At 38.7% G+C, this 21702-nt stretch overlaps 2 protein-coding genes across 4 annotated transcripts in view; both read left to right on the forward strand.

Annotated features, from left to right (window-relative positions):
- Window positions 1-968: 968 nt before the first annotated feature.
- Window positions 969-5544, forward strand: LOC146384001 (protein CutA homolog). Its single transcript, XM_084935635.1, has 6 exons — window positions 969-1309; window positions 1859-2007; window positions 2999-3058; window positions 3810-3855; window positions 3950-3999; window positions 4500-5544. Exons 1-6 carry the CDS (start codon window positions 1235-1237, stop codon window positions 4600-4602), a joined length of 483 nt encoding a protein of 160 aa, XP_084791761.1. The 5' UTR covers window positions 969-1234; the 3' UTR covers window positions 4603-5544.
- A 7744-nt stretch (window positions 5545-13288) lies between these two features.
- dab2ipb (DAB2 interacting protein b) overlaps window positions 13289-21702 on the forward strand; it is a 177912-nt gene continuing 169498 nt past the window's right edge. For 2 of the 3 annotated variants that reach the window (XM_084935637.1, XM_084935638.1), the window contains exon 1: window positions 13289-13566. In XM_084935637.1, coding sequence (XP_084791763.1) covers window positions 13527-13566 — 40 coding nt within the window. In that variant the 5' untranslated portion in view covers window positions 13289-13526. The remainder of the gene's footprint in view (window positions 13567-21702) is intronic. The other variant, XM_084935639.1, reaches the window with a different exon arrangement.

Raw genomic sequence — 21702 nt, forward strand, 5'->3', positions numbered from 1 at the left:
ATTTTTCTCTCCCTCTCCTTCTGTTAACTTTCTTTCTAAATGTTTCTTTCCCTTTTCTTACTCTTTCCAGTCCCCAGTTCTGTCTGTTATGATTATAATAACTGAAAATTAAAAAAAAAACCCTAATAAAAATGTAATAAACTATGACTATCAAGTGGAGGGGTATAGCAAAAGGCGTAAAGCTCCACTTGGGAAAGTAAATGTGCGGGGCATTTTTCTTGGCCTTTAGACAATAAAGGGGGGTATTTTTTCCACACAAAGGTAAGGTAGGTTTTCCCCTAATACATGAAATAATAATTTTAAAAACTGCACTTATAAACTCATTATAACATAACATTGATGAGCTGAAAGGTACAAGTGGGACTAAAGAACAACAACTATGAAATCAGGAAGTAATAGAACAGGTTTTTCACAGCTCTGCAGGTATGAGACTTTGTGGGTGATTGTTTTTTGGGGGTTTTTTGTTTTTGTTTTGTTTTGTTTTTCATACTTGTGCATAGTTGACTTTGTTACACATCTTGAATATGTACTTTTATTTTAAAAGTCATCTTATGTCCTGCGAGATCAGTGATTTTGTGCATGGTGCCTGACAAATAAATAGTAAACTAAGTCAAAATGTCCCAAAATGGATAGGGTAATATAAAAACAAGCCTATAAGCTTGATGTATATAAAACGTCATATATTTTCGGGGGTTGTGGATAAGATTATAGGAGATTAAATAAGAAAAAAGGTCTTCTGACAAAAGGACTTTATTTTTCTATTTCAGCTTGAAATAAATTAAATTAAAGTAAAGATTTATGGATTTATCATAGTGTTTTAAGTAAAATCCATGGGAGACGTGTTTATCTAGCAAGATAAAGCCGATTATGCTCCAGGCCCGGAGGCAGCGCACTGGACGTGAACTAGCAATTTTATTGGTCGCCGGCGTGGCAGGAAGTCATAGGCAACCAATGGAAAGGGGCAGAGATTCGTCACTGTATTTCTCCATTCAACCTACCTGTCAACTTTACTGTATACGCTTCTTATTTAACGTTAGCAAGTATTTAGCGTGTTTCACTCACTAAATTCGTATTAAACAGGACTGACAAAGTTCTAAAAAATAATGTCGTAACACTAGTTACAACGAGTGAAAGTGTTAGCGGTTTAAATGGGCGAAGTTCAGCACAGTTAGTCCCCCCTGCACTGTCTAAACTGGCCGGTCTCCGGAGGAGGATATTAGTCAGAGCCCGCAGGATGGAGTGGCTCTTCCAGCGATGCTATAAAGAGGTCGTCTTGAGCTTTCGCTCGGTACTGCTCGTGTCGTGTTTGGTGAGATACTGTTTTTGTGGAATTACATGAACGTTTCTGTTTTCGAAAAAGTCTCGTAAAAGTTGTGAGTTGCCCTGGTGACAGCTGGTGCTTTAATGTTGGCCGCCAATTTAAAATAAAAAAAAAAAAATCTGCCTGCTTTACAATGACTTGTTTGGGGGGAGGTGGAGGATTTTACGTGCATCTGTGCCGGGCTGTGAAGCAGTGCTATACGGAGAAGTAGGGCAGCTTATAAATTGGTCACTGTGTCCAAGCCAAGTCCAATACTAATTTATCTGTGACAGACAGTGCCAAATAATAAGAGGATAAATACTGAATCCAATCCAAACATGGCAATCCCTACAGAGGCCAGTGGATAATTAAATTGAGTTATAAGTTTCCTTCATCCCAGCATAAAAAAAGAGGGAAAAAAAGAAGTTTGACATCTAAATGTGGTAATAATTATAGACAGGCTTTATAAACATTACCCAGCTTTTGCAGTGTCTTGAGATGTCAGCATTTGACAGCCCTGTCCTATCACAAATCACAAACTCACAAATCCCCTTCTAGTTCTTGATCCTGCTGGCGTGCCTGTTCCCCGGGCTGTGGTCCATTGGGGTCCAGCTTCATTCTGTATGCACAGGGAGCTATGTACCAGGGCACTACTCTGTCCTTGTCATCAACACTCCCAATGAGCAAACAGCAAAGGACGTTGGCAGGTATGGTGCTTTTTTTTTTTTTTGGTCTTTTTTGTCTTTTTAAACACTTGCATTGCATTTTGCAGTCTCCTAAGGTGTCATACACCGTATTTTTTTTTCAGTGTTTCCACAAAGTGAAAGAATATTTATGCCTTTTCTTGTTCAGCTGAAAACATTATTATCACCCTTGTTTGGCGTGCGCAGTAATTATAAAAGTGCCACCAGCCAGTTAGCTAAGAAATTGGAAACACCTCTAACACTTATTAATTAGCACTTTTGCTCACATTTTCTTTTTTTAATTATTAGTTTTGTTTAGTTTTTATAAAACTGTGCAACAACAGAAGTTTCATTTGCTGCCAGGCAACAAGAAGTTCCAAATAGCTTCACATTTATTAAACAGAGCCTTTCCAATCTTCCCATCTGATTTAAGAAAAATACTTTTCTAATTGTAAAAAAAATAAAATAAAATAACTGAGTATTGATGCTCATCTTCTTTTTGGCGTGTGACTTGTGGTTTGTGAAAGATTTGAAGTGACTGAAGTGATTTCCCCTGACATAAGTTTGCCTTTTCTGCCCGGAGAAGAGATACAATTCTGTCAAACCAACAAGTGGAGCAGAGCACTGTGTTTGCACTCTCATCTTCCTTTGTTGGCATTTTAGCTGCATGCAGATGAGATTCCATCTATTAACCACGTGTCAAGGAAAATAGCCACAGTGCGCTTTCCATATATGTAAATCACCTCCTTCACAGCTCCTCGCTCAGGGAAGGGGGGCAATGCAAAGGTGGTAATAAAATTTAGTTTACAGTCTTTTTTTTTCTTTTCTTGAATTCCCATCAGATGTCCTTCCCCTTCGTGAGTCTTGACAATGAAGGGCCCAGTTTTAATAGATAAACAGCTGTTGGCTTGTGTTTGATTTTTTTTTTCTCTTTTCCCTCTTAGCCCCCTTCATTTCATTTCCACCAATACATCCAACCGTTCTCGCCATTCTCTCTTTCGTTTTTTTCTTTCAGGGCAATCATGGAAAGGCGGTTGGCGGCCAGCGTTAACATTCTCTCCAAGACCTCCACAATGTAAATTACACCTGACCTCCATTTTCGAAACGCCTCTCTACCCAGGCGGCACACAATCACAAAAGCTCCCGTTAGTTACCGTGTCCATCACATGTATGCGCTCATAAATACAATGAATGCACATGCTTCTTTGTTCACAAAGGGGAAGCTGTTTTCTTCACAAACCACAAAGCAAATGGGCTTCACCTGAATTTATTTGTTTAGCCTTATTGGAAGGCTACTAGAAACTTGAATGGCAGTTAGCCTTCAAAGTAGGCATGTTTTTGCATGCATGGATTAGCTTTCCTGTCAATGCATAGCAGCACAAAGGCGGGGGGTGGGGGTGGGGCGATTAGGTTGGGGGGGGAGCTGATCTTTGAACAAATAAGAGTAACTGAATAGAAATGTCAGTGTTAACACCTGTTTACACCTGTAGAGGTGAAAATACAGGTTTGGCTTGGACTTGACGTGGTGTGTTATTGCAGGCATGCTGTGAGCTTTCGGTTATCTTCGTATCTTAAATGTCAGCATAAAACTTGTTGACATTCCCGTGCTTTAAAACCACTTTTTAAACAAAGAGGGAGTTTTGCACCTGACACCACAGAAGCATATCAAGAACAGTCCGACAGCCACTGTAGGGTGTAATAAACTGTTATTAGTTCTTTGCATGAAAGCTCTTATTTTGTTAAATTTGAAGGCTCCATTTGTCTGCTTGTACTTTCCAGTCAGTAGCCCTGCGGTGCTTCAGTTCCAATACTTTCTGTCATTTTAGGTTCTATTGGAAAGGAGAAATCCAGGATGCAAATGAAATCCTGATGGTAAGCTCTCGGAGACAATTCCTTCTGTGATCAGCATGCACTCGGGCATGTTGAAATACAAGACTGGTGAGATGAGATGTTTTTGTTGTTGCAGCTGGTGAAAACAAAGACCTCCAGGATCCAGAAGGTGGTGGACTACGTGAGGTAAGCGGCTTGTCACGTTGTCAAACTCACACTGGACACTGTGCCTTGTGCTCTGTGAAGAAGAGTTATTAAAGGGAGAAAAAAGCCAGGTTCATGGCTTCAGTCTGAACATTATTTTCAGTTCTAACATTCACATTCAAACACTGATACTTTCATGTTTGGACAAAAAACTAGAAGTAATAGATAATGAGGTTTGTCTTGTTTTTACTAAAAGCCCATCTGCCGGCTTCTGCAATTCTGCATCAGTATTTCACACTATTTATAATTAGAGATTGGCTCATTCTACATGACAATTCACTTTTTCGGGCTATTCAGGATTAGAGCGTTAAAAACACTGCATAATTACAATATATGCACACAAATCTTCAGTGTACTGTCAGCATTGTGAGCCTTTTAAAGCACTGCAGTGCTTTTAGTCCTAGGTGATGGGAAGAAATGGAATCAAGAACCACTTTATACAGATTTGAGTTTATACGAACACGTTCTTTGCGTGCCTTTAGGTCTATACATCCCTACGGGAACCCAGAAGTCCTCAGTCTTGCAGTAGATGACGGCAGCTTGGCGTACATGAAATGGATGGATGAAGCCATTCCAGATGACTGATATTTTGTTAAGGCCAAAGCTAATCTCAGCGAGGACTGCCGTCAAACAAGGAAACTGAGCCATGTGTGTTTGTTGCTCTTAACTTTTTTTTTCCAGGATTTGGAGGGTTTTAAAAGTTCAGGAAGTGCTCTGTAGCATTAACGTGTAATACAAGGAAGTTTTGTTGGCCTGATCTTCTTAACCGGAAGTGTACTGCAGAGATTGGATTTCAAACACTACTTGTAAAAAGAAAAAAAAATTACATGAAAGAGTCAAAGTTCCACTCAGGTAATCTGTTGTAAGGAAATGGACAAGAACTCTTATGGTGCTTTTAAGCATATCAGTTCTTTTTTATGGTATGTCACCAGATCATTCTCTCCAGTTTAACAAAACAAAAAAAGACTTTTTGAGTATAGTATGTGGCAAGTCACATAACTAAGATGTAATAATAATAATAATATGAAATAACAATAATAATCAATAATCAAGACCTATAATGTAATAAAAGTCATAAAAAGTACAGTCATATTGCCCCTTATTTCCACTTTGCCTTAACTCACCTACATGGTAAAGGCCTTGCGTATATGCTTTACTGCTATTGTCATATGAATTTTATGGAACCACAGTCTGCAGCACTTCTCTTTATGCCCACCAGTCCAGTAGGGCCAGGAATTAAACACACTGGAATGTAGCCTGTGTGCATTTATATAATTTGTCTCAACTTTTAGAGAGTTTTTGAGTTGACCCCTGTATTTTGTTAGACCCAATTTTTTCTATTTTGCATCTGCAAAAGGCTTCAAGGAGAGACCAGCTGAATGTCAATAATGTAGAAGGCCACTGAGTTTCACCCTATTTTGGGTGAATGCATAAAGAAAACCTTCTATGCAAGGTTAAACTTCACACTCGCTGTAAACCTATTGGCTCATCTCTCGTCTGTAATAAATGCATCTATATTTTATACTATTCCGCTGTATCTCTTGAATTATTTTTTCCGCTCGAGGACAAACCTTTTCTCTCCGATATTTCCATACCTGTCATCCATACATATGCTGTGTATAATGAAATAATGGTAAAATACAGGTTTAATAACCTATTTCTTAACTTAATGTAATTTATGTGCATTAAGAAACGTTTAAACAGCTCAGTACCAAAGTAATTAGTAAATCATTGTCACCTAGATAACATACCATGGCCCACGCTGAAATATTACCCTATAATATATTTATTGTTATGAGTTATGTATTTTTAAAGCCCTTCCCAAAAGCATAGGCACACTGAGAAATCTGTGCATGCAGCAAGACAGGGTATCAGAGCAAGCTGTGTGTACCCACAGTTTATAGATTATCTGTCAGGCTCTAGAGTAACACTCGTCCACATGCGCACATCCTTTATTAGTGTGAACTGAAATACAACAAAGAACAGCACGCCTACATGTTGCATAAGTGTCCCAGATTAGCTCTGCCTGTGTTAATAAAACATCTACTACCAATTAGCACAACCTCACCTAAAGATAAAAATATGTCTTTTTTATCTAACTTACTATGGGTAAGTTCATCTATTTGATTTTTATATCAGTTTTCCACTTTTAGCACTGAAAGAGCTGCTGTTGATCTGTCCTTGATCTTCATAGATGAGTCCAAAAGGTTTTTTATTTAATTTTCTAATAAATGGCATTTGCACATTATGCGAACAGGCCAGGTAAGAGTCTTGTTGCCCTTATGAATTTTACAAAGTGTACATGAGCAAATATGCTGCCTGTAACCTTTCAGATACTGTTAAAATTTAACTTCATTCAATTTCAAAACCAGGTAATTATAGCAAATCTGATAGGTTTACCACCCCACATTTGCACTTTTGCAAAAATTTGTCAGCTGTGCAAGCTTACTCATTAAACCGAAGTATGCACTAAGCCTGAGTGTGCATAAAGTGTTTCCAGCATGAGGCCTCAACAAAGGAACTGCAGACATGGTTTAGTTTGGTGTTGTGTCTGTGGAGCCAAAATAATCCTCCCTGTCAGGTCCAGAGTTTAGGCCATTTGGTGGTAGTGTGCAAGTGTTGCTGTTAATTCAATGAATTTCCTCTTGTTCAACTGTAATTACACCCACACCAATGCATAGGTATACATCCCATGTTTTTTAGTAAGCCACATTCATACTTATGCATGTGTATACAGTGCTTGCCTTGGCTGGTAAATATGGTTGTGCAATGACAAAAGATGCTATATAAAATATAAACTGCAGTTCATGTTGTGACAAAAAAAATAATTATCATGCAGTTTGATTAAATGTTCACTAGATGGCAGTGTTTTAATACACAAACAGACTCGACATCATTCTTAAACAATCACATGTGAGTCATATTGAATGAATGCCTGTAGTTTTTGCAGTGATAGAGCTAAAATCTAATCTATTCATTTCCAGTCAGTGTAATTCTTATTAGTTAAAGAGTCTGGCCCCAGTATTAGTCAGTGCTACTTTAAGTATTTTGACATAAAGTTCAATAATGAGCCCTCTTGCACAGTGTGCTCATTATAAGATACATTCAACAAAGTGTTTAATATAGCTGTCCCACGTAATGATATCATTATTATTATTATAATGTACTGAGACACTAAAAAATCTCTGCTATTAATATTTAATACAGGTGACTATTAAGAGTTATCCTTTAACTAATTGACAACTGAAGAAGCACCATTTATATCCTTGCACGAATCTTGTCATAAATTGTGTCAACACAGAGACATATGGCTGGCTGTTTTTCCTTCCTGTGCTTGATTAAGTTCTCCATTGGATGCAGAGCTCAGAACATGATAATTAAAAGTAATCTGTAAGAAACAGACGCTTCTAACATGACACTCCCGCTGAGAAATTCAATAAACTGAGGATAGCACACATGCAGAGACAACAAGATGTCCAAGTAGTCAGCATTTTCCCAAATTTTGATTTTTTTTTTTTTTTTGCTATGTTGATTAGTACCTTATAGCTGATATGTTATTAAATTGAGTATTTTTACTAATTATTGTAATTGTTTGTATTATTATATAGTATATCACAGTGGTTTCAAAGTTTAGTATAAAGGTAGGTTTCTCTTATGTATTGTTTCACAGCTGATAAGCGACAAGATCAACTGTATTTAGATGACAATACTGCGCATAACATTTTATATACTATATTATTTATTTGAGATTTTTGGTCTCAGTGTAATCCTTTTTTGTATGTAACCCACACTATAATCTTTTCCTGACTCTAACCAAACAGCAATACCTAATATATAATTATATATAATAATATATATAATTGCTAATACAGCAATAAACCTAATCAAACAGTTAGTGAAAGTAAAAGTAAACAAAAAGTAAAATAAGACCAAACAGTGAGTGAAACGGACACTTCCCCACCCTCCTTTCTATCTTATGAGTTTTGATGCATCATCATCCAGGTAAGTAAATCCCCAAAAGTTGATTCTGTTCATCTGGACGAAGCGTTTTCAGTGGGAGAAACGTTTCGTCACTCAGCCAAGTGACTTCTTCACTCTCAGGTGACTGCAGGTTTCCCCAACCTTAACAGTACATTTAAACAGCACATTTGCATGATGACTGAAACTAGTACCACTGAGGGAACAATGGGCTGGTTCCTTGATCATTAATATGCAAATTCTCATGACAACAACCACTGATCAAGGCTCATTGATCAAACACCACTGATCAATGGTCATGAGTACCATTCACAGAGAGTTGGGGAATAGCTGCAATCACAGCATTGTAAGATGGTGAAAGATGTACCCTCGGGCCCCCTCCTCGATGGCTCCCCGCTCAAACCAGCGTTCCTTCCTGTCCAGGGATGTGTACATCCTCATCATTGAAAGAGTGTCCACTGGCCTGTAGGTGTGAATAGACTGCAGAGTTCTGGCATGACAAGGTAGCTCTTCTGTGTTGTGCCATCCATTTAGCCAGAGGTTGTTTGGTTTCCCCGATGTATAAATCATGGCAATTATCCTGGCACTTTACAGAGTACACTATATTATTTTGTTTGTGTCTGGGATCACTTCGGGTTTTCACTTAGGCTCCAGTTGTCCACTGATCAAGGAACTGACCTCCCAGCCCATTGTTCCCTCAGTGGTGCTAGTTTCAGTCATCATGCAAATGTACTGTTTATAAGGTTGAAACCATGCTGATGCTTCAAGAACCCTTTCTCATCGCTTCATTGTATGGCTGATCAACTTTATTCTTCTGTGGTCACTCCAGTCCTGCTTTTAAAGATTGGTACCAGTGCACTTTATCTCTACTCACTTGCCAAGACCGTTGGTTAAAAAGTCCACTGCCTTCTCTACTAGACATCAACATACCGCCGCAGCTATGTCATGTGGACCAACTGCCTTTCAAGTCCACATCCTCTTCATAGCCGCCCTGAGTTCCGCCTTACTAATCTTCTACACGCCCTTATTTATCTTTTCTTCTATCTGTCCTCAGTACTCTCACATTTTTCTTCATTCATCCTGTCCTCTAAGTATTTCCATCTTTGCAACCTCTCTTTGAACTGCATATGTACATATGAAAATAACAAAAGGAACCACCAGCCACTTATGTAACCTATACCATTATCGCAAAATAACAAAAAAAAAATGTATAACTCACCTGCAGCCAGCCTTAAATGGCAATAGTAGGAACTGCAGCCCTGGAAGTCACTACTTACAGTAACCACTCTAGGTCTGTGGGGAATCTGTGGGAAAACCCCACTTATAAATTAGTTATTAAACATTTTCAACTGCAGACAACAAAGCTGCTTTCTTATGAAATTGGCAAATGCAGGACCGATTTATTAATGACCTCTTAACAGTAAGAATTTGACAAACTGCTGGCCGTGCATCCATTCAGCACAGCACACCACATAGTATCAATATGTCAATATGGTGTTGCTTTTGCACAAGTGGTCCACTGGTGTTTCCAAACCCATACAAGTTAGAAAACTCAAACACATTATACATTCGCCTGATATATTTTTTTATATGGTTTTTAAACACTGACACTGGCTGTATTTGTGCCAGTAGTCTGCTCAGTTCATCGGTCTGCCATTCACGGGGGTAGATTAAAGAAACAGGCTCAGCCCTGAGGCTACATATAACCTATGGAAAGATGACAGTGAGCAAAATGGCATGCAGTGACATTCACAGAATTTAACATTTACCACTAATAGCACATCATCTTCAATTTGTTTAGATGCCTGGATCCTCGGCATGGTAAGCACCACATTGTTTGGTGCATATTTATTGATAAAAATGAGAATTTTATTTTAATATATTCTGAGATAAAAGTTTCTCATCAATTGTGGGGAAAAATGGGCTATTTATGTTGTTCTTTGCCTGATTTTAAATTCCCTGGAGGAGCACTGTACTGTATCTGCATTAACCTGCAATAAAATCCATTTGGACTCTCTGAGTCTGTATATGTTTCCCAGAACATGTTTAAATGAAGTCATTTCTTTTGACCCTGTTATATGTATACTATCGTGGCACATTCTAATCAAGAGGAAGGAGTCGGGTGAATGCATCGTAGGTAGGAGGAATATATTAGTCACACGCACTTTAGTAATGGGATGGGAGGGAGAACTCCAGATCTGCTTCCCAGAGCAGAAAGTCTGCTCTTAATTTAGAATAATGCATTCGCATTAAAATTCTTTCTGTAAAGCTTTGCTTTAAGAAAATCTAAATGTTTTATTAATGTTGTATTAAATTATATCCTATCACAGTGGACCAAGATGGAACTTTTAGAAAGGCTGAGCTTTTATATTTCATAAATGTAGCACATAAAGTAACATGAATCCAGTTGTCAAATTCAACCCAATTTTTTTGGGCTTTTTACTTTTTACCGAGGAAGAGGAACTTTGCACTTATTTCCCAAAGCTAAATAAATCTGTATTGGCAGAAGCATGATAAATAGTAATGTGGGGGTGGGAAAAAAGCAAACCTTACATAGATTTGTGAAAAGAAAAATATATATTCATTTCCAACTCCCTGCTCTTGAGCTGCAAATGATGCAAAGCTGGTTATACTTTCTCTTTATTCTTTCTTTAAAACTTTTACATAAACTTTTATTTAACAGTTATCAGAAGGTCAACAACATATGGTAGCTAACTGAAATGTATCAGCTTATTTCAACAAAATATCTTTACCTACAAACTTACCTGAGGCTTGACAAGAGGTCAGGCTGCTGGCCTTTCAGTACAGTGGTATAAAGCCTGAAAGCATGAAGGAGTCAAAAAACATCTCTCTTACACTGAGTGAAATGCAATGTTAGTCCAACTGAAACGAGGAAATACAGTAAGGGAGCATCATCATCATCAACAATAATGAAAGAAAGGTCACACACACACACACACATAGGAATTACAAGAAATACACACACATCCGCTGAGAAGCCCCTAGTGATACTGCACAGGATGTTTTGAGTTGAGTGTTATGAGACAGAGTTGAGCACTTTGATGGCATTTGGACAGAGGCTTTTCTGTAGTCTGGAGCCGCAGTCTTTTATTGATCTGTAGCATCCTTCAGAGGGCAAGTGAGTGAAAAGGCGGCACCCAGGATAAGAAGAGTCCTTGATGATGTTCGGGGTCTGACATGAGCACCGGGGTTCTGTAGATCTCCTCAAGTGCAGTGTGAGTGAGTGTTGTTGGTTGTCAGTGCCGATTGGATGGTTTTCTTAAGAGCCTTGTTGTCAGCCTCATTGCAGCTGGAATGCCACACCAAAACTCCATAGCTGAGTGCACTTTACACTGAGCTACGGCAGAAGGACACCAGCAGGTGTTTGGACACTTTGGCTTTCATAAACATCCTTAAGAAGCTGAGCCACCTCTGAGCCTTCTTTACCAGAGAGGCTGTATTTATATTCTATATGACGTCCTGAAGGGATGTGTGTGTGCCAAAGAATTTAAAGTTGGACACTCTCTCCACAGTGTCTCCACCCATGTGTAATGTGACAAGTTTCTCCTTCTGTCTCCTTAAGCTCAGGATCAGCTTTTTTCTTTTAGAGGTACTGAGTGCCGGGTAATTGATGGAGCACCATACTGACAGTTCATTCCTGTGAGCAAACTCATCAGCATTGTGTATTAATCTCACCACATCATCTATAAACTGACTGTGTTAGTGATGAAACTCATTTTTTGTTTAAAAAAAACAATTTGAGATGATTTGAGTACCAAGAGATCCACACCATTCCACCACCAGTAGCAGCCTGAACCATTGCTACAGGGCGCGATGGCGCTTTCATGTTGTTTATACCAAATTCTGAGCCTATTATCCAAATGGCACAGCAGAAATCAAGACTCAATAGACCAGGCAACATTTTTCCAGTTGTGTCAGAACTGTAGCCCTGATTAAATGTCCTTAGTGGACAGGGGAGCCACCACTGTGGTCTTCTGCTCCTGTAGCCCATCTGCATCAAGTTTCAATATGTTATGGATTCAGGGATGCTCTTCTGCATATCTTGGAAGTAACAAGTGGTTATTTGAGTTTCTGTTGACTTCAGCTTGCTGCAGTCTGGCCATTTTTCATCTGACCTCTGACACCAACAAGGCATTTTTACCCAAAGAACTGCCACTCACAGGATATTTTCCCTTTCTCTGATGATTTTCTGTAAACTCTACAGATGGTTGTGGGGGTAAATCCCAGGAGATCAGCAGTTTTAAAATATTTAGACCCGCCTGGCACCAACAAGCATGCCTCGTTAAAAGTCACATAAATGACCCATTCTGATTCTCAGTTTATAATTTAGCAGCTCATGCCTACATGCCTGGACTGAGTTACTGTCATGTTTTTTGCTTATTAGATATTTGCATTAATGAGCAGTTGAACAGATGTACCTAACAAAGTCACTGGTGAGCATAGACACACATATATAAGCACATGTGTGTCCTGTTGTTAGACATTTGGAGGCAAATAGTCTAAACTATGTATGTTTGTGTTTTTTAAAGAACAATTAAGTCACATTTTTTGGTCAGTTTTGACAGCCTTAATGCATAATAACAGGTATGTTCGCAGGTGCAAATAAATCCCGCAGTGTTTCAGAAACATGGCGTATTCCTTGAATTGTAGAGTCAGTGCACATCTGATGTCATCTAATGGTTACGCCTTTTTTAATCAAGTGAAAGCGAAAAGTCATTCATCCTACAAGCCGCCAAGGTTGTTAAGAATTTCAGTTCTAATCTCGCTTTATACTGGAGACAGAGTTTGAACAACAGAACATTAACTGACCTGTCTCCATACAAACATCAGCTTAAGACAAAAGAACAAAGCTTTCTGCACTTGCGGCTCTTCTTTGTGCACTATACTAAGCTCCCCAAGCCTTAAGAATGTGCATGTGGATTTCCTACGTGCCCTCATGTAGACATGCTGGTATTATACCATTTAGACTGCAGTTTCACTAAAGATTGGATCTGTCACACACAGCCAAAGTGATGCAGTACATGTAAGCTGTGAACTGGCTTAGCGCTCTGCGTTGCAAGGTTACATAGAGGAGAGGAAAGAATAATGTCTCAGTGCCTGACTGAGTAAGCCCACACTAGCAGGTGATTGCTTTCTTCCTCTCCTCAGCACCTCCTCTTCTTCAACCTTTGCAACTCCTCTCTCTCCTCGTGCTCCTCCCATTTCCCTGCCCCTGTGTACCTCATAAATCTTCATCTGCAGTACACGTGCACCATGTAAGTCCAACACATCCACTTTCGCAGCAAGTGAGAGCAGGAATGAGAGAAAGTCAGAATGAGATTGGAGACACTTGACGAGGCAATAAAAGCAGCTCATTTCTTCTCCCGCACCTTTCTCCTGGCTCTGTTTGCTCGCTCGCTCCTCGCTCGCTCACACTCCGAGCTGCTACACAGACTCCGTCATCAAAACACACAGTGAGGCGTGCTGGCTCGCTCACTCTACAGCCACACAATCTGGATCAAGCGTTCAAGATGCAGCAGCAGGGAAGGATGTCTTCTGATTCCCTGTCAGGTAAAGGCAAGAATAAGATCTGTGTTTCTCTGCCTTCCTTCCCACTTCTTGTCATCACTATTCATCCTGTTTCCTCTCCTTACTTCAGTGTTAGAATTCTGGTTTCTGTTTGTGTAATTCTTTGCTTCGTATGCATGCCCATGAGTGCAAGTGTTGTGTTAAAAGAGGTGATAACCATGATGATTGTAACTGTAAATTACATAGTGTGTGTGTGTGTGTTGTATTTTTGCCATATGGCAGTGCTAAAAGAGTACATTAAGGTGGAGTTGCTCGTGCTACTATGACTACCTCACTTCACAGCTGAGAAAGTGGATACGGACTAGAAAACATTGCATTCTTCTGACCTAGATATACTGACAAGGCTTGTGCTGCTTTTTCCTTCAACTTACAGTGTTTAATAGGTTGCGGCTGATTGCCAGAAAGTGTTGTTTGGGCTTGCTTCTATAGAGTGACAACATAATTTGCATGCAGGTCGTATGTGAATTTTAAACCACGAAAGATCAAAGCAAGTAGCTCGGGCTGAGGAAGAGTGCATTTACATTTGCTGTGCTCGGTCTGTGGAGGTTGATAGCTGTCCTCTGTGATGAGGATGATCCTGCTGGGTATTGAGTTGGGAACTAGACTGTTCGCACTCATTGGCCGTTTGTTGTGTAATCCATTTGATTAGAGCCAGAGGGATAGATTCGTCCTCAGTGAAGCCTACTTTGATTTATTGTACAATGAAAGGTTTGATAATTCTGTTAATGTGTCGCGAGAATCTCAGCATCAACGTAATTAAGGCTACTTAGTGAGAACAAGAAGTTTGAAAAAAACTTGGCTAAGGTGTAGAGAACAAATTGAAACTGTAAATGTAAAGAGGACCAAGTTAAAAAATATATATATATGGATAAACCAAAAGTGCACCAAAAACAAATATAATTTGGCACTGATTAAATTATGAAACTTAACAAGATGATTTAGTTTAATTAGCATTAGTATTTTTTTTTTTTACAGTACTGAGTGTTGTTTTGTTTTTTGAGCTACATTGGCTCAGCACCTTACTCTAACAGTCTCCTGACTCATTTCTCTCTTGAGCTTTTCTTGACACACTAATAGGTACAAAGCTGAATCTATGACTGAAGAAAATGAAGAAAAGCTAAATCTGGGAATTATTAGAAAAGAGGAATACAAGTAATGGAAAATTGACATAGAAACATCAGTCCATGTTACATTTTAAAAACAAATGCTCGTCTATTTATTTATTTATTTATTTTTAACACATTGATAAAATGTAACTTTCTTTCTTTCTTAGTTGGCAGTTTTGATCCCCCATAGGTCTTAAGTAGTCGTAAGTAGGATGTGAAGACTTCTTCATACACTGAAAAAGATTATGTGCAAGTTAATAGAGCCTGAGCTGTTTGTCACATGTTATTATCAGCCGATATTACCTATCTGCTAATATATTGGTATTGGCATTTATAACAGCTGATTAATGACAATAAAAAAGCAAAGTAGAGCTGGGAGAAACACCCCTATTCAACAATTATGAATATAGGTGTTCCATAGTTTATCCTCGTCCCTGATGGCAACACACGTGTTTGAACACCACAAATGCAACTTGCTAAGCAGTCGAGCAGAGTATAAACGAGTGAATATATAATACACGTAACAAATGAAAGGAAAATCTGTTTATTTCCTTTTATTCGATATTTTTATTTAAAAAACTATTGGAATATTGGCTTTTTCAATAACCAAATATTGGTATTAGTCTTAAAAATCCCATATCAGTCGAGCTGTATAACATAGTTCTTGACTGATGTATTTATAGTTTGTTTTTTTTAATCACCAAGTACATAAAAAACCTATCAATAAAATATTGATAAGTTGTCTCTAAGTGTTAAATAAGGGTTTTGATGCCTTTTCCCATCTAGTTATGTTTAACTTGTTTGATCTTAGCATTTAGTCCATTATTTTGGTTAATGTGAGCAAGGGGGACTTTTATGATTAAGAGGATGCATGGCAAAAAAACAAGAAATCAAGAAGGGGGAAATATTTTTTCACAGCACTTTGAGTTACAGTTAAGTAGTGAATATCTTCATTGCACTCTTAAAACAGTGACTTTGCAGTTGGCGTTTGTTTAAATAGCTAACATTGCTGTATTGTGCATTATGGCAGTTGGAAGACAAAATAAAAGTGGCTCCCGCAGTGTTCTTCATTACTTACTGACACATTACTCCTGTTCTGAAATGGCACCTGTCACCCATCGCAAATTTAATTCAGGCTCCAAGTGAAATCCCTCTCATCTCCTTTGCTGCTCTTCGTCTGTGAGCAAGACAACAGCAGAAAACACAGCTGCACAGTGCCGAGATGATCGTGTCACAGATGTGTACTTCCCATAGACGAAAGGCTGTTATTAGTAGAGCCATCCTTATATGAACGAGAAAAGCAGAATCTACTCTGTGTGTTGTATTGGAACCTCAGCACTGACAATAATAGCTGGTCAGAAGGGTTACATAATCTATGTGAGTGCAAGAGAGAAGTGTGAAGGTTCACAGGAAGCTAAATGCAAGTGGAGAAAAAAGGTAAACCATCAGCAAAACCATTTATTCAATATAGAAATAAAGTAAAGAATCGTCCCTGTCAGCCTCTTTGCATTTCAGCTGCATGCCGCTGTGGTTTCCCTTTTTTGACAGCAGTACTTTTTTTCTGATTGCCTTGGCACAGATTCTACAACAGTTTGAATGTGAAAAAAAACTCTTAATCAAAGAACCAAACTGTACTGAAAGCAGCTGGCAGCAAGCATTTCCCTGAAACAAACTCCATTTTCACAAAAGATTCTGACCATCTTTGTATGTCACAGGAAATGAAAACAGTGTACTCAATAAAATCAGCAATAATAACAAAGCACATAAAGAACAATTCTCTCCTCTTGCCCTTGAAGAGGGAAAACATTTTCCACTTAATTTAATATATTTTGTACGCAAGTACATGCATTCTCAAACACAGCAGCAACAAACCAGAGAAACCATCAAATATGTAACATGGTTAAAAAAAAAAACAGGGTCCTCAAAGTACAAGCCAATAGCAGACCATTTAATGTGACCAAGGACAGTGTGCACTATTTTACATTTTATTCAGCAAAAGTTCATGTTATACAAAATGAGACCAAAGCTGAACGTCTCTTAATCCTCAGCCCTTTCGTTGTAACTATCAATGCGGACTAAAATTTTTCCTAAGAGCTAAAAAAAATGTAACAGCCACTTCAAATACAGTGAAAATATTTCCAACATAAATCTCCACCTTCTGATACGACACGTTCACTAATGTGTCTGTCCACCTGCGTGGCCGCCTAAATTTGCACGTAGTCATAAAACCCTTTTTTTGGTAAAAAGATACCATTCTTAATCAGGATTGGGCTTCATAAAGGGTTAAACGGAGCTGTAATTTGTGCTTAGCTTTCCTCATGCATGCTAGGCCACAATTATCAAAGGAATGTCCATCAGCAAAAATTCCACAGAATGATATGTAGGGTTACAAAACTCGTGGAGCAAATTATTGATACAAATCACCAACCTAGGCAAAAAGTTTCGCACCATTTCCTTTCAATTATATGGTAAACTCAGTCTGAAACATATGGCAGTTTTTCTTCTTTTTGGTTTTTCGGATTTGAGGTGTAACATTTCAATCCAGTGGCAAATCTTAATTCAACGTCAGTGCAAACACACACCAGTTCTAAACAGCTGCTTGAGTTTTGAGGCTGGGGAGCTGTTGTTATTCATGCATAAACAAGAGTCGCTGCAACAAATAGAAGAAAAGCCTGAAAGAAGTGCAACGCTGTCTTCCACAGAGAAGAAGCAGAAAAGAAAGTTTGAAGAAGCGCAATAGGGAGAAGCAAAAGGAAAAGATGTGGTAGGGTAAAATTGCATCAGCTGTCCTGTCCAACATACGAACAGTACATAATCAATAAAGCAACTGACCCTGAACACAGCTTCTTTCTTTCCACTAAAACATCCCCACTCTCTAAATGGCCTTAGCTAACTCAACGTCTGCATCTCAGGCTGGTTATAAATGGCAATGCTACATGAACTGACCTTATATTGGAGCCAAGCAAGTGCCAGCAATTACACCTGACTGCCTGAAGGGAGAGAGAGCCAACCAACTGACACCTTAGCCAGGATTACAAGTTGTTGTAGTGAATTAATTAGGGAATGGGTCCAGAAAGGTAGCTTTGGACGTATTTGTGTCCAGGTCTGTGGTGAAGCAGAGCAAACACACTTCCAAGTTACATGATTGGCTTTCTTTGTCACCCCACTATTCCAAATAACACGTGCTGCCTGGCTTCAGCCTCGTCTCTCTTCCTTGAGCTGCCTTGTTTCAAAAAGTTTGCTTTTCTCGCCTCGTCCATAATTGTTCTTGACTGTCATCCGCACTGGCTTTATATAAGAGGAAATCACAAGCCCGACAATAAATTTCAGTCTTTTCGTCTTTTCGTACCTTTGGGTTTGTCCGATGTTTGTATGACAAGAGGGAACAGCCTCATCTAAGCCACAGTCTGCAGATAATCACGGTAGCGCCACCTACTGTTCAAAGTTTGCAAGAGACAGCAAATCAGAAGAAAGTTATCCACTTATAAGGATAGTGGCTTTATTGTAATTAATTACTATCAGATTGCTCTAAAACCTCCCTGATTGATCCATGATGCTTCAGCGAGAGGGACTAGAAAGACAGCAAAGAATATTTCTCCCATTTTGGCTTGTCTTCATTTTCTCCATATTTGATCCAGAATTGAATTTAAAATCTTTCTCCTCACATACAAGGTCTTGGATAATTAGACCCCATTTTATCTTAAAGACTTCATAGTACCTTATCATCCCTTTAGAGGACTTCATTCTCAGACTGCTGGCTTACTTGTGGCTCCTTCGATATTTTAAATTACAATGGGAGACAGAACGTTCAGCTTTCAGGCCCCTTTTCTGTGGAACAAGCTCCCAATTTGGATTCAGGACACAGATATCATCTGTACATTTAAGATTAGACTTAAAACTTTCCTTTTTGATAAAGTGCATAGTTGATATGAACTCTTTCTAAGTTACCTTGCAATAGCCCTAGGCTTTCTTTTTACTCACCTCTTTTTACTCTGTGGTTATAAAGCACATTGCATCTAATCATTAGTTATTATTATCTTTGGCGCTCTTCCACAGTGGGTTTTATCCTGTTTCCTCCTTGAGCTTGGTTCTACCAGGGACATCTGATTGTTGGAGTTTCTCTGTATTTACATTAGTGGAATAAAAGGATTGACTTTAGGAAATAAGAATAAAGAGCTTCCTGTGCATTTAGACATCATTAATTCAGATGCTCAGATGAAGACTGAGCATCCTGTCCATTTATCCCTAGTCTAAAGCAGGTCAGGTTCAGTGTCCAGAAATGTACATTAACAACATTTCCTTTTTGACTGAGGGGCAGACAAATGATGCTTAAACAGTAGCTACCGAGGAAGTACAAAGTCTGGATCGGTGAAAAAAAAAAAAAAACATCCTCCATTAATGTCAAGTGTAGCACTGCCTACACAACTCCTACTCACCAGCCAAGAGAGATGGCTCAAAATCTACTCTATTGTTTATTGAAGGGGGGGTTGCATTCAAGTATGATCTATAATTGGTTTATAGGCTTTTTTTGTTTGTTTATTTCTTCTTTGTCATCACATACAAGCTCACAGGGACACGATGTTACTTGTGCACACACTGGGGTTTTTTCCACATATAGTTTTCACAGTCCAGTTGTTCCTCAGAGAACAAGAGAACTGTTGACAAGTTGGGCCACATTACTTTTTCAAACATTGCTTTTTCAATAAAAGCCTGCTAGAATGGCAAAAATGACTGCTCATTTTTCCCAAGGAGCAATGAAAGACAAATTGTGAGCGTACTAACAGGACGGTCATCCTGAATTGAAACAGATGTGCCAGCAGACACAGCAGGAGGTACCAGCTCACCTTCCTCCTTCCAATAAACAAACAACCATCCAAACCATCAGCAATAACAACTTGTGAGACTTTCAGGTCTTTTCTGCTCTCCATGCACATAAATCAGATCATAGAGAAAAGGTCCACAGTTTTATCCGTCTCTTGATAAGAGACTGATTAACAGTGGTTACATACTTTAAATAATTTTAGAAAACACATGCACAACCACTTCACTTAAGTGCCATGTGCTCAAAAATATGAATATACTTGTCTCTATTTATCATTTGTTTTTCAATTTTTTCTTCATTTAACCTCTGAAAGTCTAAGACAAACAAACAATAAAAGCACCTTGCTGTAGGAAAATGAGCAACTGCTAGACCAGAGGGGTTTACTATGACCCAAATTTAAAATAACTAGACTTTCTTTGTGTGAGCTAGCTCAACAAAAGCTAAAACACCAGCCAGAGACGATGGCTAGTACAATGGTTGCGGCAGATGGCCGCCCCTCCTTGAGCCTGGTTCTGCTGAAGGTTTCCTCCTGTTAAAAGAGAGTTTTTCCTTCCCACTGTATCCAGAGTGCTCGCTCAAAGGGGCTCATGTAATTGTTGGGGTTTTCTCTGTTATCTCTGTATTATTGTAGGGTCTTTACCTTAGAATACATAGTGCCTTGAGGCAACTGTTGCTGTGATTTTGTGCTATATAAATCATACTGAATTGATTGAATTGAATTGAACAAAACTTTCTGTGTGCTTAAAGAGAAGGAGGCTTGCAACAGCTCCCTTCTGCACAAAATGGACTGATCCAGTGCCACCTGGAGGAGAATTGGAGAGTTGAGATGTATCTGTAAAAATATATTACAGCAAAAACAGCTACAAAGTGCAACCACGGAATATTGCTATTCTGGTAAATTCATGAGTTGATGTCATTATTTTGAAGCACATAATTATGCAATCATAATAATGTCATGGTTGCACACCAGAGCTCCAAAACATTAAACTGTACCAGTGAAAAGCATGACACTCAAGAAGAGAATTTAGTTCTGATGTAAGCCCATAATGAAGATTTTTTTTTTTAACAAATCAAGGTTAAATTAATTAATAAATACAAATATTTCGTAATATTAATCCATCTGCTCTTCATTTTTTGAAATTCTGAAAGTATTAAAAAAAAATACAGACCTCCAGACTTCCACTACTTTTTTAACTGCATCAACTCTTTCATTGACATTCATGCTTCAACGATACTGTCATGGAAAGGTTTTTGTGTGATTGCGATGCTTTATCTTTCAAACCGAAGCTTCGGGTTATGTGTAGAAAACGTGTTATCATGGCAAACTAGCCAGTTTAAAAAAGAGCAACCCTTCTTCTACACTCCCATATGAAGATTTGTGATGAAGAGTTTGAATCTACAAAGCATCTAGAAGCAACAGTGCTGGCTGCTATATTGTTTTGTGCACTCACCAGTCATGTTGTCACACCTCTTCAACTGCTCTTTACCACGATTTACAGAAAAAGGTCCAAAAAAAAAGAGAAAATATCTAATTAGTGGCAGTTCTCCAGGTTAAAATATCTTTTTGATGCTAGAGGTCAAAGCAAAATGGCCAGACTGCTTCAGGGTTATAGGAATGCAACAGTAACTGTGTTGCCATTTACATTTGAATGCCTTGTATTAGTGGTTCAAGCTGGTTAAGGTGGTGCAATGGTGTGAGGGAGACTTCTTGGCACACTTAACTACCAACTGAGCATTGTTTAAACATCACAGCTTACATAACTATTGTTGCTGACCATGTCCATTCTTTTTAATGATCATATTGTACTGATTTTCTAAAGGCTGCTTTCAGTTACCAGGGTTGTATCTGTCTGTTTTTGCCAAGCGTAGTGACCGTTCTTCAAAGAAGCTTGAACACTGTCACACGTAGAAGATTTGTGATCGTTTTCTCACTTGTCAGAACTGTACATTACATTTTAACTGATGCCCCATAGTCACAAAATTGCTCAAGCCTAATGTATACCATGTGGAAAAAAAGAGCTGCACATACTTCACTTCTTTTCGTGAGCTTTGCACCAACACCATGTGGTTTACACAGCAATTCTAGCCTTATGCCAGTAGTAGCTTCATATTGCTTAAGTGCCTTTAGTATGGCTTCATCTTTGAGTCTGTTGACAGCAAAAATGAGGAGTTGTCAAGAGTATCGTGACA

This window comes from Perissodus microlepis, chromosome 7 (genome assembly GCF_051167445.1).
Source record: "Perissodus microlepis isolate ML-2025 ecotype Zambia chromosome 7, ASM5116744v1, whole genome shotgun sequence".
Taxonomy (NCBI): domain Eukaryota; kingdom Metazoa; phylum Chordata; class Actinopteri; order Cichliformes; family Cichlidae; genus Perissodus; species Perissodus microlepis.